The sequence below is a fragment of the Carcharhinus amblyrhynchos genome, chromosome 11 (genome assembly GCF_965287045.1).
Source record: "Carcharhinus amblyrhynchos chromosome 11, sCarAmb.v2.hapA, whole genome shotgun sequence".
In the NCBI taxonomy this organism is placed as follows: domain Eukaryota; kingdom Metazoa; phylum Chordata; class Chondrichthyes; order Carcharhiniformes; family Carcharhinidae; genus Carcharhinus; species Carcharhinus amblyrhynchos.
In genome coordinates, this window is record NC_137334.1 from 1252210 (window position 1) to 1271576 (window position 19367).

Below are 19367 nucleotides of genomic sequence, written 5' to 3' on the forward strand. Positions count from 1 at the left end.
CATGGTTTCCCATTAGCACAATGACTGCGTGCATACTGCTCTGTGTGCATCATATGATAACTCTACACTATACCAGAATTGAAAGTGGTCAGAGTCCCTCAATCTCCAACTAATTTGTAACCACTAATTTGCTCATTGTTCCGTGGGAGCACTGAAAAGAGGCTGCGATTTGCGAGTGGAGAGCTTGTGGGTGAGTACAGCGACTTTTTCTTTCTTTTAAAAACTAACTTTGTTTTTAGTGAGTTTAGTGGGCGTTTTTTTTTGCTTGATTTAAGTTTGACCCCGGTTTGACCCCGGAAGTAGTTGCGAGGGCACTCGGGTCAAGTTTTTTTTTCACCTACTATAAATTAGACCGGAGGGAACTTTGCTGGGTGTATTCTATAGGCCACCCAATAGTGACAGGGAAGTTGAAGTGTACATAGGGAAACAGATTCTGGAGAAATGTATTAATAACAGAGTTGTCATGATGGGAGACTTCAATTTCCCAAACATCGACTGGAATATCCCTAGGGTAAGGGGTTTGGATGGGGAGGAGTTTGTTAGGTGTGTTCAGGAAGGTTTCCTGACTCAGTATGTGGATGAGCCTACGAGGGGAGAGGCTGTACTTGACCTGGTACTGGCGAATGAACCAGGACAGGTGATGGATCTCTCGGTAGGGGAGCATCTTGGGAATGGTGACCATAATTCTATCTCCTTCACAATTGCATTGGAACGAGATAGGATCAGGCAGGCTAGGAAGGTGTTTGTCTGGAGTAAGGGGAGATACGAAGAAGTCAGGAAGTTACTTGGACAAATAAACTGGAAGGAGGCATTCTTAGGGAAAAGTACTGAAGGAAGGTGGCGGATATTCAAGGAATGTTTGTCTGGAGCTCTGCGTGACAACGTTCCGATGAGACAAGGGGGTTTTGGTAGGTCGCGGGAACTGTGGTGCACGAAGGCTGTGTTGAACCTAGTCAGGAGGAAAGGGAAGGTGTACAAAAGGTTCAGGGAACTCAGAGAGGTTAAGGATCTTGAGGAGTATAAGGACTGTAGAAAGGAGCTTAAAAGGGAAATTAGGAGAGCCAGAAGGGGTCATGAGAAGACCTTGGCGGGTAAGATTAAGGAGAATCCCAAGGCCTTTTATAAATATGTGAAAAGTAAAAGGATGAGAAGAGAAGGGATAGGACCGATAAAAGGTGAAGGGGGTAAGGTCTGTGTGGAACCAGAAGAAATGGCAGAGGTGCTTAATGAGTACTTTGCCTCAGTATTCACGGTGGAAGCTGATCTGGGTGATTTTGCCACGGATTTGCAGCAGATGGAAAAGATTGAGTTTGTGGATATTAAGGAGGAGGATGTATTAGAACTTTTGAATTCTATCAAGATTGATAAGTCGCCGGGACCAGATGGGATATACCCCAGGATACTGTGGGCGGCGAGGGAAGTGATTGCAGAGCCCCTGGCGATGATCTTTGCATCGTCAATGGAGACGGGAGAGGTTCCGGAAGATTGGAGGATTGCGGATGTAGTCCCTATTTTCAAGAAAGGGAACAGAGATAGCCCAGGAAATTACCGACCGGTGAGTCTGACCTCAGTGGTTGGTAAGCTGATGGAGAGGCTTCTGAGGGACAAGATTTACGAGCATTTGGAGAGGTTTGACATGATCAGGAATAGTCAGCATGGATTTGTCAAGGGCAGGTCGTGCCTTACGAGCCTAGTTGAGTTCTTCGATAATGTGACTGAACACATTGACGAAGGAAGTGCCGTGGACGTGGTGTACATGGACTTCAGCAAAGCGTTTGATAAGGTCCCCCATGCAAGACTTCTTGAGAAGGTGAGAGGGCATGGGATCCGAGGGCCTTTGGCCTTGTGGATTCAGAACTGGCTTGCCTGCAGAAGGCAGAGAGTGGTTGTGGATGGGTCTTTTTCTGAATGGAGGTCAGTCACCAGTGGAGTGCCCCAGGGATCTGTTCTAGGACCCTTGCTGTTTGTCATTTTCATAAATGACCTGGATGAGGAAGTGGAGGGATGGGTTAGTAAGTTCGCTGATGACACGAAGGTCGGTGGTGTTGTGGATGGTCTGGAAGGATGGCAAAAGTTGCAGCAGGACATAAATAGGATGCAGGACTGGGCGGAGAAGTGGCAGATGGACTTCAACGCGGATAAATGAGTAGTCGTCCATTTTGGCAGAACCAACGGGATGAGCGAGTACACTATCAAGGGCAGGAGTCTTGGTAGTGTTGAGGAGCAGAAGGATCTTGGGGTCCGGGTCCACAGGACTCTTAAATCGGCCTCGCAGGTGGAAGAGGTGGTCAAGAAGGCGTATGGTGTACTGGCCTTCATTAATCGAGGGATTGAGTTTAGGAGTCGGGAGGAAATGCTGCAACTTTATAAGACCCTTGTCAGGCCTCATTTGGAGTACTGTGCGCAGTTCTGGTCGCCTCACTATAGGAAAGACGTAGAAGCTATTGAAAGGGTACAGAGGAGATTTACAAGGATGTTGCCTGGATTGGGAGGCATGCCTTATGAAGTTAGGTTGAGGGAACTGGGTCTCTTTTCCCTGGAGAGACGTAGGTTGAGAGGCGACCTGATAGAAGTTTATAAAATGTTGAGAGGAATAGATAGGGTGGATTCTCAGAGGCTATTTCCCCGGGTTGAAATGGTCGCTACGAGAGGACACAGATTTAAGGTGCGGGGAGGAAAGTACAGAAGTGATGTTAGGGGTAAGTTTTTCACTCAGAGGGTGGTGAGTGAATGGAATCGGCTGCCGTCAGTGGTGGTGGAGGCGAACTCGCTGGGGTCTTTTAAAAGACTTCTGGATGAGTATATGGGGTTTTATGGGATTGGGGGTTATAGATAGGTGTTGATGTGATCGGCGCAACTCGTGGGCCGAAGGGCCTGTTTGTGCTGTAGTGTTCTACGTTCTATGTTCACAAGTAGTAAATCACACAGCTCGAGCCCAGCATCCTGGGACCTGTCCTGATGCATTCCTACTTTAGCTCCAGATCTCGCACTTATGACACTTGCTCTGATTTTCAAAGATCAACGAAAATTACAGCACAGGAACAGGCCCTTCGATCCTCCAGCCTGCACCGACCATGCTGCCTGACTTAACTAAAACCCTCTACCCCTCCGGGGACCGTATCCCTCTATTCCCATCCTATTCATGTATTTGTGAAGATGTCCCTTAAAAGTCACTACCGTATCCACTTCCACTACCTCCCCCGGCAACAGGTTCCAGGAATCCACTACTCTCTGTATAAAAATCTGTCTTGTTCATCTCCTTTAAAGCTTACCCCTCGCCCCTTAAACCTGTGCCCCCTAGTAATTGACACTTCCACCCTGGGAAAAAGCTTCTGACTATCCACTCTGTCCATGCCTCTCATAATCTTGTAGATTTCTATCAGGTCTCCCCTCAACCTCCGTCGCTCCAGAAAAAAAACAAGATTCTTCAATCTCTCCTCATAGCTAATGCCCTCCATACCAGGCAACATCCTGGTAAATCTTTTCTGTACCCTCTCCAAAGCCTCCTCATCCTTCTGGTAGGGTGGTGACTAGAATTGAACACTATATTCCAATTGCAGCCTCACTAAGGTTCTATAAAGCTGTGACATGACTTGCCAATTTTTAAACTCAATGCCCCGGCCAATGAAGGCAAGCATGCCGTATGCCTTCTTGACTACCTTCTCCACCTGCATTGCCACTTTCAGTCATCTGTGTACCTGTTTGCCCAGATCCCTCTGCCTAGCAATACTCCTAAGGGCTCTGCCGTTTACTGTATATTTTCTATCTGTATTAGACCTTTCAAAATACATTACCTCACATTTCTTTCCATCTATCTCTACATCTCTGTATCCATCTTAGAGAACGCTTTCATAATCTTAAGGCATCTGTCAGGTCACTCCTTAGTCCTCTCTTTTCTTGAGAATATTCAATTTTTCTTGATTGACAGAACCTCAGTCTGCTAAATTAATATGCATCTCCTGCAGTATCTCAATGTCTTCTCATTACAGAGACCAGAACAGGTGCAATGTAAATATAACTCAATAAAGTTTAACTTCTATGCTTTACAATTCAATCCCTCCAGAAATGAACCCAGTGCTTTGTTTGTTCTTCATATGACCTTTAATCAGCAGCATTACTTTTAGTGATTTGTGAATCTGTATTTTTAACTTTATCTTTGAACTACGTTGTTCCCTAATATATTAAGTGAATGATGAAGTATTATCAAGAAAATTAAAAATGTTTTCAAATTATTAACACTAATAATGCAATAATAATTGAAGTAAAAATTACCTTTCTCTTGAGTAGTTAGTGGTTCTCCAGCAATCATAGTTGACTCTCCAGTAGTTACTGTTGGAGCAGTAAGTGTTGATAATGGTGTCATCACCCGTTCTTGTACATTTGCTAAATTACGGAATTCCTTGACACTGAAAACCAAATTGGGGTCGGTTGCAATTTCTTGCAGCTGTACTGGGTCTGCGTTTCTCACTCCAACAGCAAAGACTGCGATGGCAGCTCGCTTTAGTGTATCTACGCGTGGCTTAACAGCATCCATCGATCGACCACCAGTGAACAACACCAGGAACTGGGGAACTCCTTGATCTTTTCTGCTCCCTGCCTGGCTGGTGAAGTGGGTTCTGAAGACAAAGTCCAGAGCTGCGCCAGTATTGAGTGTTGTTCCACCCTTCAATTGGAGTCCTTTGACATGACTCAGAATTTCAGCTTTTGATGAGTAGGTATTTAGGTAGAACTCAGTTTCTGTATTGTGACTGAACTGTGCTAGGCCCACTCGCACTCTGTCGCTTCCAATATTGAGGTTCTCAATTATATTTCTGATGAAATCATGAACAAGAAGTAAATTTGTGTTCCCAATGTTGTCTGATCCGTCAATTAGGAACACAATGTCTCTCTTGTTCACTTCTTCAGGCAATACTGCAAAAGAATACACAGCGTAATCAACAGCGGATCATATAAAACTGGGAAATCTTTGTTCATAGATCCCTACCACATTGGGTGCCATTAATACAAAAGACAAGGAGTAACAAATTAGGCTGATCACAGAACATAGAATCACAGAATGGTCACAGATAGGAGGAGGCCATTCAGCCCATTGAGCTTTTGGAGATATTCTATAAGAGCAAGTTAGCTGGACATTAAATGAGTCCTTTCCCCATCATCCAACAATTTTCCTCCCCCATCCCCTTTCAGGGGTTATTCAGTGTGTGTCTGCCACTCTATCCAGCAGTGCATTCCTGATCATAACCATTTGCTGCAAAATGGTTTGCCTCAAGTCATCTTTAGTTCTTTAAATCTGAAACCTCTGTTTCTCTATCCTTTTGCCAATGGAAATTTTGCCCCTAACTCCTCTGTCTAGGCCCCGAATGTTTTTGAACGATAAAAATCTTCTCTCAATCTTCTTGTCTAAATGGAGAGTAAACCCAGTTTCTCCACCTTATGTACATAACTAAAAGCCCTCATCTTCAGAATCATTCTCAAAAATATTACTCTTTGTAATTACTATTACAATTACTGTTAGATCCACACAAGTGAATACTAGGAGTGAAAAAGGATGGATTACAGGAACATTTCTAGATCTTCACTAAAGAAGGTACCACACGGTAGGTTGTTATATACGGTTAAATCTCATGGGGTCCAGGGTGAGGTAGCCAATTGGATACAAAATTATCTTGATGACAGCGGGTGGTTGTAGAGATTTATTTTTCAAACAGGAGGCCTGTGACCAGCGGTGTGCCTCAGGGATCAGAGCTGGGTCCACTGTTATTTGTCATTCATATTACTGATTTGGATATTGATTTATGGGCAGCACGGTGGCACAGTGACTGCACTGCTGCCTCAAAAACTGGGCACCTGGGTTCGATTCTTGGCTTGTGTGGAGTTTGCACATTCTCCCTGTGTCTGTGTGGGTTTCTTCCGGTTGCTCCGGTTTCTTCCCACAGTCCAAAGATGTGTGAGTTAGGTGCATTGGCAATGTTAAATTACCCTTAGTGTCACGGGGACTAGCTAGGGGTTATGGGGATGGGGCCTGGGTGGGATTGTGGTCAGTGCAGACACGATGGGTCGAATGGCCTCCTTCTGCACTGTAGGATTCTGTGATTCTAAGGATGAGAATTTCGGAGGCATGGTTAGTAGGTTGACAGAACACCAAGATTCATGGCATAGTGGATAGTGAAGAAGGTTATGTAGGATTGTAACGGGATCTAGATCAGTTGGGCCAATGAGCTGATGAATGGCAGATGGAGTTTAATTTAGATAAATGCGAGGTGATGCACTTTGATAGATTGAACCACGGCAGGACTTACTCAGTTAATTGTAAGAAGTTGGGCAGAGTTACACAACAAAGAGATCTAGGGGTACATGTTCACAGCTCCTTGAAAGTGGAGTCACAGGTGGACAGAGTGGTGAAGAAGGCATTCGGCATGCTTGGTTTCATCAGTCAGACCCTTCAATTTCAGAGTTGGGATGTCTTGTTGAAGTTTTACAAGACTTGGTAAGGCCACTCTTGGAATACTGTGTACAGTTCTGATCACCCTATTATAGAAAGGATATTATTAAACTAGAAAGAACACAGAAAAGATTTACTGGGATGCTACCGGGACTTGATGGATTGAGTTATAAGGAGCAGCTGGATAGACTGGGACTTTTTCTCTGGAGCTTGGGGGGCTTAGGGATGATCTTATGGAAGTTTATAAAATAATGAGGGGTATTGATAAGGTAGATAGTTAACTTCTTTTCCCAAAGGTAGGGAAGTTTGAATCTAGAGGGCACAGGTTTAAGGTGAGAGGGGAAAGATACAAAAGGGACAATTTTTTCCACACAGAGGGTGGTGAGGGTCTGGAATGATCTGCCAGAGGTGGTAGTAATAGAGGCGGGGACAATTTTGTCTTTTAAAAAGGACTTAGATAGTTACATGGGTAAGATTGGTGTGGAGGGATATGGGCCAAATGCGGGCAATTGGGACTAGCTTAATTGTAAAAAATGGGCATGGACGGTTTCCATATCTCCATGCTGTAAACCTCTCTGATTCTAAGTTTCCTCAATTACTCCCTAAACAGTGAACTGTGGTGTCTGATACTTGCAGTCCATAACATACCACTGACATGGGGGAAAAAATATTGAGTGAACTTCAATTCTAAAGCAGATCAGCTCATTCATGATGTGTAATGTTCGTGTTTTCTCATTGAAGCCACTCTGTTAGCACTACACACTTCTGGGTCAGAATGTTACCCTTATTGCACCATCGTTAACAGTTACAGTTCTCACAAAAATGATCTTTGCAGCCTCTCTGAGTGGCATATCCAAATCAGGGATTTCATTTAACTCAGGATCATTCCAAACAGCTGAGATTAGACTTTCACTCTGTCAGTAAAATACAAAGGCTCATGAGGCCTATTCAGACCTGGAGCACTGAAGGAAGATGCAGATTATGTTACGGGGTTTATGGTGTCAGATGTTGGAGACGATGGCAGCTGCCTCTGAGATCACAATGTAATGACTGGGCAAGATCATATCAAACAATGGCAGAGTGATGGTTCCGGTGAGGAAAATGGAGCGTTGGCTACAGGGATTGGACACAGAAGGCAGCACTGTGCTTTACAGAGGACACCCTGACCAGACTGCTTAAGGGAAGGGAGCAGAGGCAGGACACACTCTATCCCCGCTCCAGGAGACAGCCTTCCAGCAGGGTCACTACCCTTGTCTGGGATGCAGTAGCAGCCGTGGTCAGTCCAGAAGAAGAGGGGGCAGCAGTGTTGGAGAAGATAAGCGATCTTCTTCATCCATCCAGGGTAAGTGAACGACCCCAAGTCTTCCACTGGACCCCCTCACACACCCCACCCATCCCCAACCCCAACGTAATCAGCCACCTTGCCTTTTCCAACACCAGGCATCAGGTTCCCCCTCTCCCCCACAATCACCGTGTTTCCCCCCCTCCTCCGTCGTATGCTCCTCACACTCCAGCTCCAACCCAAGCCCCACACCTGCTACACCTTATCATCATTTTAAATGTCCACACTGCTCTCCCCATCTGTGTCATTGCAGGACAAACTAGGGCACAAAAGCTATCAGCGGGCGCAGCCAGCTGGAGACGTGGCCAAGCTGAGAACCCTCACGTGTTTTGAGGGGCAAGGAACTAAGCTGGCCAGGGAGGAGAAAGGGCATCTCTGCAATGCTGCTGCAGTGCAAACAGCAAAGAAACGTGAGAATCCTCAACACAACTGCGGTCATTCCTCAAATGAGTCATCAATGTTCCTTCCATATCCCCTGTAATTCACTGGTGCCATCTCCCTTCTCTTGCAGGCTGACCACCTGAATAAGCTGGACCGTCCTGACCCACCACATCCAGCACCAGTGCAGATACTTACACCTCAGCGGGTCCGATAAGTAGACAGGCTTCTGTTGACAATCCACAGTGTGCCAAAGCAGGGATGCCCCAGTGAACCAGCACTCAGGAGGATGCCAGCCCAGGGCTCTGCTGAGCCCCTTACCAGCGATGCGCCCCTAGGCCAGGCCGTCCCACAGCTGCTGGAGCTGCAAAGGCAGAGTCGCGAGTATCAGCCCTCCTCGAACTGCAAGGCCAATTGGAGGAATCCCTTCGCTCTCTGTCTGCGAGGGTGGCATCTGCAGTGGAGACCTTGGTGCGGGACGTGCGCTCCAGAGCAGGAGATGTCCACACTCTGATGCAGGAATTCAACTGTACGGTGAAGGCATCAGTGGGAACCTGTTAGTGTTCGCACCAGAGGATCTCACTCCAGCTAACCCTCCATCCCAGAGAGGAACACAGGGGTCACTGGGAACTAGAAGGGGCAGCACAGTGGTCAGCACTGTGCCTCATAGTGCCAGGGACCCGGGTTCAATTCTAGCCCCGGGTCACTATCTGTGTGGAGTTTGCACATTCTCCCCGTGTCCACATGGGTTTCCTCCAGGTGGTCTGGTTTCCTCTCACAGTCCAGAGATGTGCAGGTTAGGTGGCTTGGCCATGCTAAATTGACCCTGGTGTCAGAGCATTAGCAGGGTAAATATGTGGGGTAACGGGAATAGGGCCTGGGCGGGATTGTTGCTGGTTCAGGCTCGATGGACTGAATGGCTTCCTGCCACCCTGGAGGGATTCTATGATTCTATGATCTGAAACTTTGCAATGTATAGCGATGTGGATAGTTATAGAATTTAGGATGAAATTTACAGATGCGTGGCAGATGACATTCAACCTTGAGACACGTGAAAGCAATATTTTCATTTATATAGTGCCTTTCACAACCTCAGGATCTGCCAAAGTGCTTTATAGCAAATGAAATACCTGTTGACGTATGGTCAACATTGTAATGTAAGAAATCCAGAAGCTGATTTGCACACAGCTAGATTCCACAAACAGCAGCGTGATAATGACTAGCTGATCTGCTTTCAATGTTGATTGAGGGATAAATATTGGCCAGAACCCAGGGGATAACTTTCCCCTGCTCTCCTTTGGAATAGCGCCAGGGGTCTTTTACATTCACCTGCCCCGTCTGAGAGACTGCCTGAGAGAAGGCACCATCGATGGTGCAGCCAACCTCCACTGGAGTGTGAGCCAGGAGTCTGTGCTCAAATATCCAGCGTGGGAGCCGATGCGCTTTGGGATAACTAATATGGGAAGACAACGTTTTAAAAATGACACAGTTTTAAAAAGCGTGGCTGCGCAGAGGGACATTAATATTCTTAAACACAAATCCGGAAAATGGCCCTGCAAATTAATGAGGTAGTTAAAATAAAATATGGTTTACTGTAAATAAATGAACAGAAGTTTTTAAAAAATGCTAGAACTTTAAAAATCACAGAAATAAATGCAGAAATGCTGCAAATACTCAACAGGTCTGATAGCATGGTACTATCTGGAGTGGAGTGAATAATAAAGTTAACGAGGTGATGTTCAGAAAATTACAACTGTTCTTGGAAAGCACACTGAGAATGGCAGTTTCCAAGATGTTGAGAGGTTTTAACAGAGTAAATAGAGAAAAAAAAATTCCCTCTGCTGCCTGGGCCACTAACCAGAAATAATAGATTCAAAACCATTGGCTAAAGATCCCGAGGAGAGATGGTAGAATAATGAATACAGACCGAGATAGTACCAGGATCCAACCAGTGATAGCAACAGTCATGTGAAAGAGGCTCGGAGAAGATGGAATACTCCTCGAGAGAGAGAGAGAAATACTTAGCTTAGTCAAAGCTTAGAGTTTAATATTGTGTGAATAAAGGAATTTTTGAAGAAACCTAAATTACTTGGGAAACCTTCCCAATCCAGAACAGGCCACAAGTTAGCCGGAGAGAGATTCAAATAGTCTTCAAAATGAAAAGCAAACCACAAACCAGTGACAGAACTGTTCTTCCCCCACCGAGGATTGTCAAGATCTGAAATGATCTGCCTGAAAAAGTGGTGGAAGCTAATTCCATGAAGTGATTTTAAAAGGCAGTTGGTAAAGGTACTTGAGGATGATGAACGAACAGACAAGGAGTGGGAAAGTGGGGCTAAACACTCCTCCTCTTCCATCAGTGCCAGCGTAGGCGCAGTGGGAAGTTGCAAGTTTCTATGATTCCACAGTTGCATAATTTCTGACTTTTTAATATGATTTTTAGTCTGCTGAGTAACTTAAACACAGTAAGAAGTCTCACAACATCAGGTTTATTTGGTAGCAAAAGCCACTAGCTTTCGGAGCACTGCCCCTTCATCAGGTGAGTGGGAGTTCTGTTCACAAACAGGGCATATAAAGACCCAAACTCAATTTACAAAATAATGGTTGGAATGCGAGTCTTTACAAGTAATCACACTATCTGTAACCCCCATGACTTGCCTGGGCTTGCAAAATCTCACTAAATGTCCCGTCTGGAGATAATACACATCTCTTTAACCTGTGCTTAACCCTCTCTCCACTCACATTGTCTGTACCTTTAAGACTTGATTACCTGTAAAGACTCGCATTCCACCCATTATTTTGTAAATTGAGTTTGTGTCTTTATATGCCCTGTTTGTGAACAGAACTCCCACTCACCTGATGAAGGAGCAGCGCTCTGAAAGTTAGTGGCTTTTGCTACCAAATAAACCTGTTGGACGTTAACCTGGTGTTGTGAGGCTTCTTACTGTGTTTACCCCAATCCAACACCGGCATCTCCACGTCATGAGTAACTTAAAGACATAAAACAATCACGATTGTTCAAAGCCGTTTTACCTTCAGTATTAACAGTAGTTATTTCCTCCATGATAAAAACGGTTTTAACTTTAGATATCAGCTCATTTTGAATACTTGGCAATTCTCTAAAATCTCCCAGTTTCAAAATAAAATTGGATTCATATACGATCTGTTGTAGCTCCGATGTGTCTGCACCCTTGGCTCCGATAGCAATGGGCACTATACCAGCCTGTTTCACTGCATCTGCTGCCTGGCCAACATCATCTCTGGATTTCCCGGCAGTGATGAGCACCAGGATTTGTGAAGCTCCAGCATCGCTCCTACCCCCTGCAGACGGAGTGAAGACATTCCTTGTGACATAATCCAGTGCAGCACCAGTGTTGAGGGGTCTTCCTGTTTTCAGTCGCAGCTTTCTCAGTGCATTCAAAACCTCATCTTTATTTGAATGAGTGTTGAGGCCAAATTCAAGTCTCGCATCAGAGCTGTATTGTACCACAGCAACTTGATCTCTGTCAGGTCCAATATCGAGCTCCTGGATTACATTCTTCACAAACTCTCGGACTAGAGGAAATGATCTTCCCGTTCCAGGAGAGCCATCGATCAGGAAGACAATATCCCTCTTCCTGACTGCAAAAATTGAACAGAGATACAGATAAATAATTTACTTCTAGATTAAGAACATAACAACATAAGAAATAGGAGCAGGAGTAGGCCATCTAGCCCTTCGAGCCTGCCCCGCCATTCAATAAGATCATGGCTGATCTGAAGTGGATCAGTTCCACTTTCCCGCTTTCTCCCCATAACCCTTAATCCCCTTGCCTACCAAAAACCTATCTACCCGTGACTTAAATATATTTAGCAAGGTAGCCTCCACCACTTCAACGGGCAGAGAATTCCAGAGATTCACCACCCTTTGAGTGAAGAAGTTCCTCCTCAACTCTGATCTAAACTGCCCCCCCCCTCTTATCTTGAGGCTGTGCCCTCTAGTCCTGCTGTCCTTTCTAAGTGGGAAGAACCTCTCCACCTCTACCCTATCCATCCCTTTCACTATCTTATACGGCTCTATAAGATCCCCCCTCAGCCTTCTAAACTCCAATGAGACCCAGTCTATTTAGTCTCTCTTCATAGTCCAACCCCCTCATCTCCGGTATCAGCCTAGTAAACCTCCTCTGCACTCCCTCCAAGGCCAATATATCCTTGCGCAAGTGCGGTGACCAAAACTGCACACAGTACTCCAGCTGCAGCCTCACCAGTGCCCTGTACAGCTGCAGCAAGACCTCCCTGCTTTTATATTCTATCCCCCTCGCTATGAAGGCCAGCATCCCATTCGCCTTCCTGATCACCTGCTGCACCTGTAGGCTGGGTTTTTGCAACTCATGCACAAGGACCCCCAGGTCCCTCTGCACCGTAGCCTGCAGGATTAAGCCAAATGATAAGGAATCTGAAGTGAACATCAAAAATGCACTGTTGTTTTGAGAAAAATAATACAGAGGAGATAAGCGGGATTTTCCTGAAACCAGAAATTCCCACCTGAGGTTAACCGACCTTTCCATTGTCCGCCCCTCACCCACTACGATTCCTGTAACAGGGTGGAAAGGGGAAATTTATCCTATTGTGTAGTCGGCTGACTTTGTCAGACGGAATTCTCCTGAAAATTCCTAAGGGTACAATTTTATTTTAAAAATTCTTTGTGTCAAACGAGCATGAAAATGAGAGAGAATCATGCCAATTTTGTTCTTGCCAAGCTCCCAGTCACAATCGTACGACACTTAGTAAAAACAAAAGAGCAAGTATACAATTCTCACTAATGTGGGGTTGGGGGGGGGGAATGGAGCCTAATCTCACCAGTGAAACCAGCTGCTGAGTTCCAGGGGGGGTAACATTGTGCAGTTGCCCTGATCTGTACTGGGAGACCATGTCTAACCCCCCACCCCCTCCCCCCCTCCACACCTCCACGGACATTGTGACCTGCTGCCAATCACTCCCTGTGCCATTAACCCTCCCTCACCCTCCCCTCCCCAGATATCACCTCCCCCACCCACCCCGACCGCTGCTGAAGAGTTCCCCACAGCCCTCTGATTGTTACCCCCATGATCAACACCCCCTCCCCCTGCAGAGATCCCCCCCCTGCGGAGCTCCCTGCCCACCTCCCTCCCTTTCTCAGGCTCCACCCCCCCCCCCCCTCAGTCCTTGCCCCATTGGCACTGATCCTAGCACTGTCAGGATACCTGGTGGACACTTCCAGGGTGCCCAGTGAGGCAATGCCCAGCCCTGCCCTGCCCCAACCACCCAGGAGGCTTCAATGGCTTCTTATCCCCCCTCCCCACTCAGTGAGACCCGCACGTCTGTTCTGTTGGTGGGGACTGTTTGTGATTCTTGCCAATGAGGACCTCAGCATCAGGTTATGTGCAAGTGAAGCTGGATAGTAGCACTTGGGACTCACCAATGGCATGACAAGCCAGAGGGGGGTGCAAACCCAATTTCACCGGCAGATCAATGCCAGTAAGGTCACTATCCTTATTTATAACCTTGTGCCTTATCTTGTCGGCTCACCTCACCAACTGACCAGTGTGACGAGCTGGTAAGTTTGCAGCCAAAGTGTCATAGATAGTGGAGAGGTGGGTGCCGGACTCTCAGTCGCACACCCACATCCAGTTATCTTTTTTGGAGAATTGGGGTTTTTGCATCACTGGTCAGGGGGAGGCGGGGCCTAAACATGACTGTGGGCCGCAGGATGCTCAGACATGTTCCTCAAAGGCACTCTGGTCTCACAGTGCACTGGGAGACCCCCTTTCTCTCCCTATGGACACCACCACCACCCCCCACCCCCCCAGCAGCATTTTCCCCCACCCTCTCTCCAACACGGATCACCGACATGGGGGTGCCTTGGTTTCATGATAGAGATACCAGAGTGCTTGCCTTCCTTTGATGCAGGTGCATCCTGGGAGATCAGTGAAGTGCCAACTCAGCTGTTGGCCAATTCAGCTCACCTTCTTCAAAACGGGACCTGAGAAAGAGTTCTTCAGCAATGCCCCTGCCTCAAGGTCATCAGCAATGCCAGAAAACTATAAAGATCCAGGTGAAATGGACTAGCCACAAAGTTCAGCTCCACAAGCACCTATAGAATTAGGGGCTATTCGCACCGTGTGATGTGGGCCATTATGGAGGCCATTTTGAGAAGGGCATTAGCACGAGCATTAGGAGTGTTTGGTGGAAGTACAGAAAGCTGGTAAATCGTGTCTGGTTAATGTGCAGCCAAAAAGAAGAAAACACAAAAACCTGGAAATGAAATTAGTAAAACTTGCTCAAACTGGTCTTGTTTGGCTGAAAGTGGAATTTCGGGATGACCTGGTGCCAGTCTTACTGATTTTTTTGGGGGGGGGTTTGAAAATTTTGAACCGATTTTTCTTCCTGCTGCTCTTGACACCATTCGTGCTGTTTCTAAACTCCGTGCCCCCGCTTTCTTCACCTTACACAGCTCGACACATGTTCAACAGCAAGGAGGAGGTTCCCCCACCCACCCTACCCCAACAAGCAATACTTTTTAAAGGGATTGTCAGCTACTCCAGGTTATTTGCTGATAGATTCCTGCAGCCATTGTGAGGTTTTGTAAAATAGCGATGAGTTTTCTCTCTGAAAACCTGGATTCTGACCTCTGTGAATTACAGTGCTATCACCAGCATCCCCCTTGGCCTGTAGCTGAAAAGAGAGTTTGAGCAGAGATATCATAGATGAGTACAGGCTGGTCAATGAGATTGAAAGCGCTGGATGAGAAGGGTTTTCAATAGCAGGCCTTATCCAGCCAATGTCTCTAGGAGAGCTTTTCCCTCAATCGAATTCAGGAGCTGCATGTTGATTGCCTCAGTTTTATAAAGGCGTGCTACTTCTCACAGGTAAACTAGTGTTCTCAGAGCAGAGCAAGGGCAGCACTGCCAGTGGCAGCACAGGTGAGCCTGGCAATGAGTCAGGGTTCTTCTTGACTGTAGCAGGTGACATCTCTAACATCTCCCAGTTTGTCATCCAGTACTGCATAAAAGAGATAAGAGATGGTCTTTATTCCAGGAGAGGGACATTGTTTTCTCTCTGACCAGATAGCTCTAGGTAGGGAATACACATGATTTTTCCAGGATAGTAGAACTTTCATATGAGGCAGGGTGACACAAACTGCATACGATTGGCTTTACGAGCGCTGCATCTAAATGTGAAGATGTACCATATCCTCAAAGGCTTCCACACTTGAATATTCAGTTGGTGCTGAGCACATTATTTTATAGAATTCCTGCAGTGCAGAAGGAGGCCATTTGGCCCATCAATTCCGCACCGGCTCTCTGACAGAGCATCTTTTCCAGGCCCTTATCCCTGTGTAGGAATTATGCAGCAACCATGGCAGCAACCACACTGCCACATGAAACTTTATCAGATAGACTACTGGGCTGCTCAAGGAACACTTCCATTGCCTGGGCCACTCTGGAAGGGCCTGGCAGTACTCAGAGTGTGTGTGAAAATTCTTCATGGGGGTGTCTGCAATACAACCGGGTTTTAATGAAAACAGAGATATAGTGAGTAACAGAGGAGGAAAAGTTGGAGGTGGAGGAGGAAGAAACAGAAGAGGAGGAAGGAAGGAGGTAACCAACATGTCCCCTTTCCCATTGGGCTGTTCACCATCTGACCATGATTCCAGTGAACAGAACCCATTTCCACACCTACCATTCCCACAGTCACTAATCATCACAGAACCCCCTTGACTACAACGCTGAAAGATAGATCACCAAAAACAACCATTCCAAATCAACAATTTTTAAACAAACATCCACTATTCCTTGCAAATGTGAACTGGTCATCCTTGTGCATTCTCTTGTGCCTATCTTTGCCTGTCCAAGTGCCCCTATACAGTGCTACCCCGAATTGCTGGTGGGAAGTGTATAGTGGGGGCACAGCAGATGGTATTTATAGTATTACTGAAATATATGGCTCATAAAAATGCCAATTGTTTTCATACTTGCATGGGATGGGGGCATCACTGGTCAGGCCAGCATTTATTGTCCTCCCCTAATTGCCCTTGACATGGTAGGGGTTAGCTATGTCCTTGAAAAGCTGTAATTCATGTGTTAGGTTCAGAGTTCCAAGATTTTGACTGAGTAACATTGAAGGAATGGTGCTATAGTTCCAATAAAAAGTCTGACTTTTTACTGTGTTTACGCCAGTCCAACGCCAGCATACCCACATCATGGCTATAGTTCCAAGTCAGGGTTATGTATCGCTTGGAGGGGAACTGGTAGGTGGTGATTGTCCCAAGCATCTGATGCCTCAGTTTTTCTAAGTGAATGAGATTGCAGGTTTGGAAGGTGCTGTCAACAGAGACTTTGAGAGTTGCTGCTTTGCATCTTGTGGATAATACACACGACTGCTCTTGATGGTAGGGGGAGTAGATGTTGAAGGTTGGGGTGCCAATCAAGTGGGCTGTTTTGACCTGGATGGTGTCAAGTTTTATTCGTGCTGTTGGAGCTGTGCTCATCCGGGCAAGTGGAGCATATTCCATTACACTCTTGACTTATGTTTTGTAGATGGTGAATAGGCTTTACAGAGTCAGCGAATGAGTTACTCACTGAAGGAGTCCCAGCATCTGACTATTCTTATAGCTACAGTATTCACATTGTTGGTTGTATTCAGTTTTTGGTCAATGGAATCTCCCAGAATGTTGATAGTGGGGATTTAGCAATGGCAATGCCATTGACTGTCAAGGGTAGATGATTAGATTCTCCTTTGTTGGAGATGTTTAATTCCTGGTACTTGCGTACCGTGAGACTATCGGACAAATGTGAGGGAATGCATTTTGGAAGGTCTAATACAGGTAGGAAATATACAGTAAATGGCAAAACACTTAGAGTACTGATAGGCAGAGGGATCTGGGTGTACAAGTACACAGGTCACTGAAAGTGGCAATGCAGGTGGAGAAGGTAGTCAAGAAGGCATACGGCATGCTTGCCTTCATCGGCCGGGGCGTTGAGTTTAAAAATTGGCAAGTCATGTTGCAGCTTTATAGAACCTTAGTTAGGCCGCACTTGGAATATAGTGTTCAATTCTGGTCACCACACTACCAGAAGAATGTGGAGGCTTTGGAGAGGGTACAGAAAAGATTTACCAGGATGTTGCCTGGTATGGAGGGCATTAGCTATGAGGAGAGGTTGGAGAAACTTGGTTTGTTCTCACTGGAGCGACGGAGGTTGAGGGGAGACCTGATAAAAGTCTACAAGATTATGAGGGGCATGGACAGAGTGGATAGTCAGAAGCCTTTTCCCAGGGTGGAAGAATCAATTACTAAGGGGGCACAGGTTTAAGGTGTGAGGGGCAAGGTTTAAAACAGATGTAAGAGGCAGATGTTTTTACACAGTGGGTGGTGGGTGCCTGGAACTCATTGTCAGGGGAGCTAGCGGAAGCAGATACAGTGGTGAATTTTAAGGGGCATCTTGACAAGTACATGAATGAGATGGGAGTAGTGGGATATGGCCCCCGGAAGGGTAAGGGGTTTTAGTTCAGTTGGGCAGCATGGTCGGTGCAGGCTTGGAGGGCCGAAGGGCCTGTTCCTGTGCTGTAATTTTCTTTGTTCTTTTGTCCTTTGAATGTTACTTGCCATTACTTCCAACATTTTCTTTTTATTTGTTTCAGGGATGTGAGAATCAATGGTGAGGCCAACATTTGTCGCCCACCCCTAATTGCGGTTGAACTGAGTCTTGCCAGGCTATTTCAGAGGGAAGTTAAGAGCCAACCACATTTCTGTGAATCTGGAGTCAGGTGCAGACCAGACCACAGAAGAATGGCAGACTTCCTTCTCTAAGGACATTCATGAACCAGATCGATTTTCACAATAATTGATGATAGCTGTCATGGTCACCATTACTGAGACTATCGGTGAGATTCTCCAGCCTTTCACTCCTGCAGATTCTCCTGTCTCGCTGCAGTAAACTGAGATTTAGCTGAGCACCAAATTCTCTGTCCTCTCTGACAGCGATACAGCGTGTGATCATATTAATTCAATTGAATTTCCGCCAACAGCTGTGGTGAGATATGAACCCACATCCCCAGTGCATCAGCCTAAACCTCTGGATTACCAGTCCAGTGACATTACCACTACACCACCATCTCCTCTCTAAGAGAGTACAGGCTAGTTTTAATGGTCTTAGTGCCGACCCCACATGTACATGTGTCCTCTGTTGAACAGTGCAGCTACTCAACAGTGTGGTCAGTATTGGCTACCCACTTGCCTCAGTTAAATTACAAGGACAACACAAAGTTGGTTGGCTGCCTGCGTGGGAGAATTGTGCTTTACAATCCCTGTGCTTATATTCAGGACTCATGCAATTTTGGCCCTTGAACTCTACAGTTAATGCACTAATAACTGAAATAGATAAAAGTATAATTCATGTACCTTCTGCTTTGGTAACCACTCCCTGTTCAATATCTATTGTTGGTTCTTCAATAATTACTGTTGGAACGGTCAGTGTTGTCAGTGGTATTATTATCTGACTGTGGATCTCAGGCAGAGAGTTGAAATCCATTACATTGAAGATTAAACTCGGGTCAATTGCAATCTCTTCTAGCTGTGCTGGATCCGTATGTTGAACTCCAACAGCGAAGGTCATTACTGCAGCTCGCTTCAATGCATCTGCTGGTCCTTCCACATCATCACTGGACCTTCCCCCAGTAACAAGCACCAAAAACTGAGGAACATTCTCTTTTATTCGACTTCCCGCAGAGCTAGTAAAATAATATTTAATGGCAAAGTCCAACGCTGAACCAGTGTTGGCCGTTTCCCCCCCGCTCAGTCTGAGACTCCTGATGTGAGACAGGAGTTCAGCTTCTGATGAATAAGTGTTTAGATAGAACTCAGCTTCTGTGTCATCCGTGTACTGTGCCAAACCTACTCGCACCTTGTCACTGCCAATGGCCAGGTTCTGAATGATTCGTGTCATAAAATCACGGACAGAAGGTAAATTTGTGTTTCCAACATTGTCCGATCCATCAATAAGGAAGACAATGTCTCTCTCACTCATTTCCTTTGATAGAACTGGAAAAAGAAATAAATGTCAGTCACATAACATCTCCAGCAATTAAATAACACCTGGTAAATCTGTTCTCACTGCCAGATTGTAACGTAATCAGTTCCTACAAGTTTTTAAAAAAATCGACAATTGGAGACTTTAATCACGGATT

At 45.9% G+C, this 19367-nt stretch overlaps 1 protein-coding gene across 1 annotated transcript in view; it reads right to left on the reverse strand.

Moving 5' to 3' along the window:
* Nucleotides 1-19367, reverse strand: part of LOC145349755 (uncharacterized) — a 108524-nt gene that overhangs the window by 19229 nt on the left and 69928 nt on the right. Inside the window, exons 16-18 of the mRNA XM_080198289.1 lie at nucleotides 18583-19221; nucleotides 11196-11783; nucleotides 4273-4911 (exon numbers count right to left, since the gene is read on the reverse strand). Of these exons, the coding sequence (XP_080054415.1) occupies nucleotides 4273-4911; nucleotides 11196-11783; nucleotides 18583-19221 (1866 nt within the window). The remainder of the gene's footprint in view (nucleotides 1-4272; nucleotides 4912-11195; nucleotides 11784-18582; nucleotides 19222-19367) is intronic.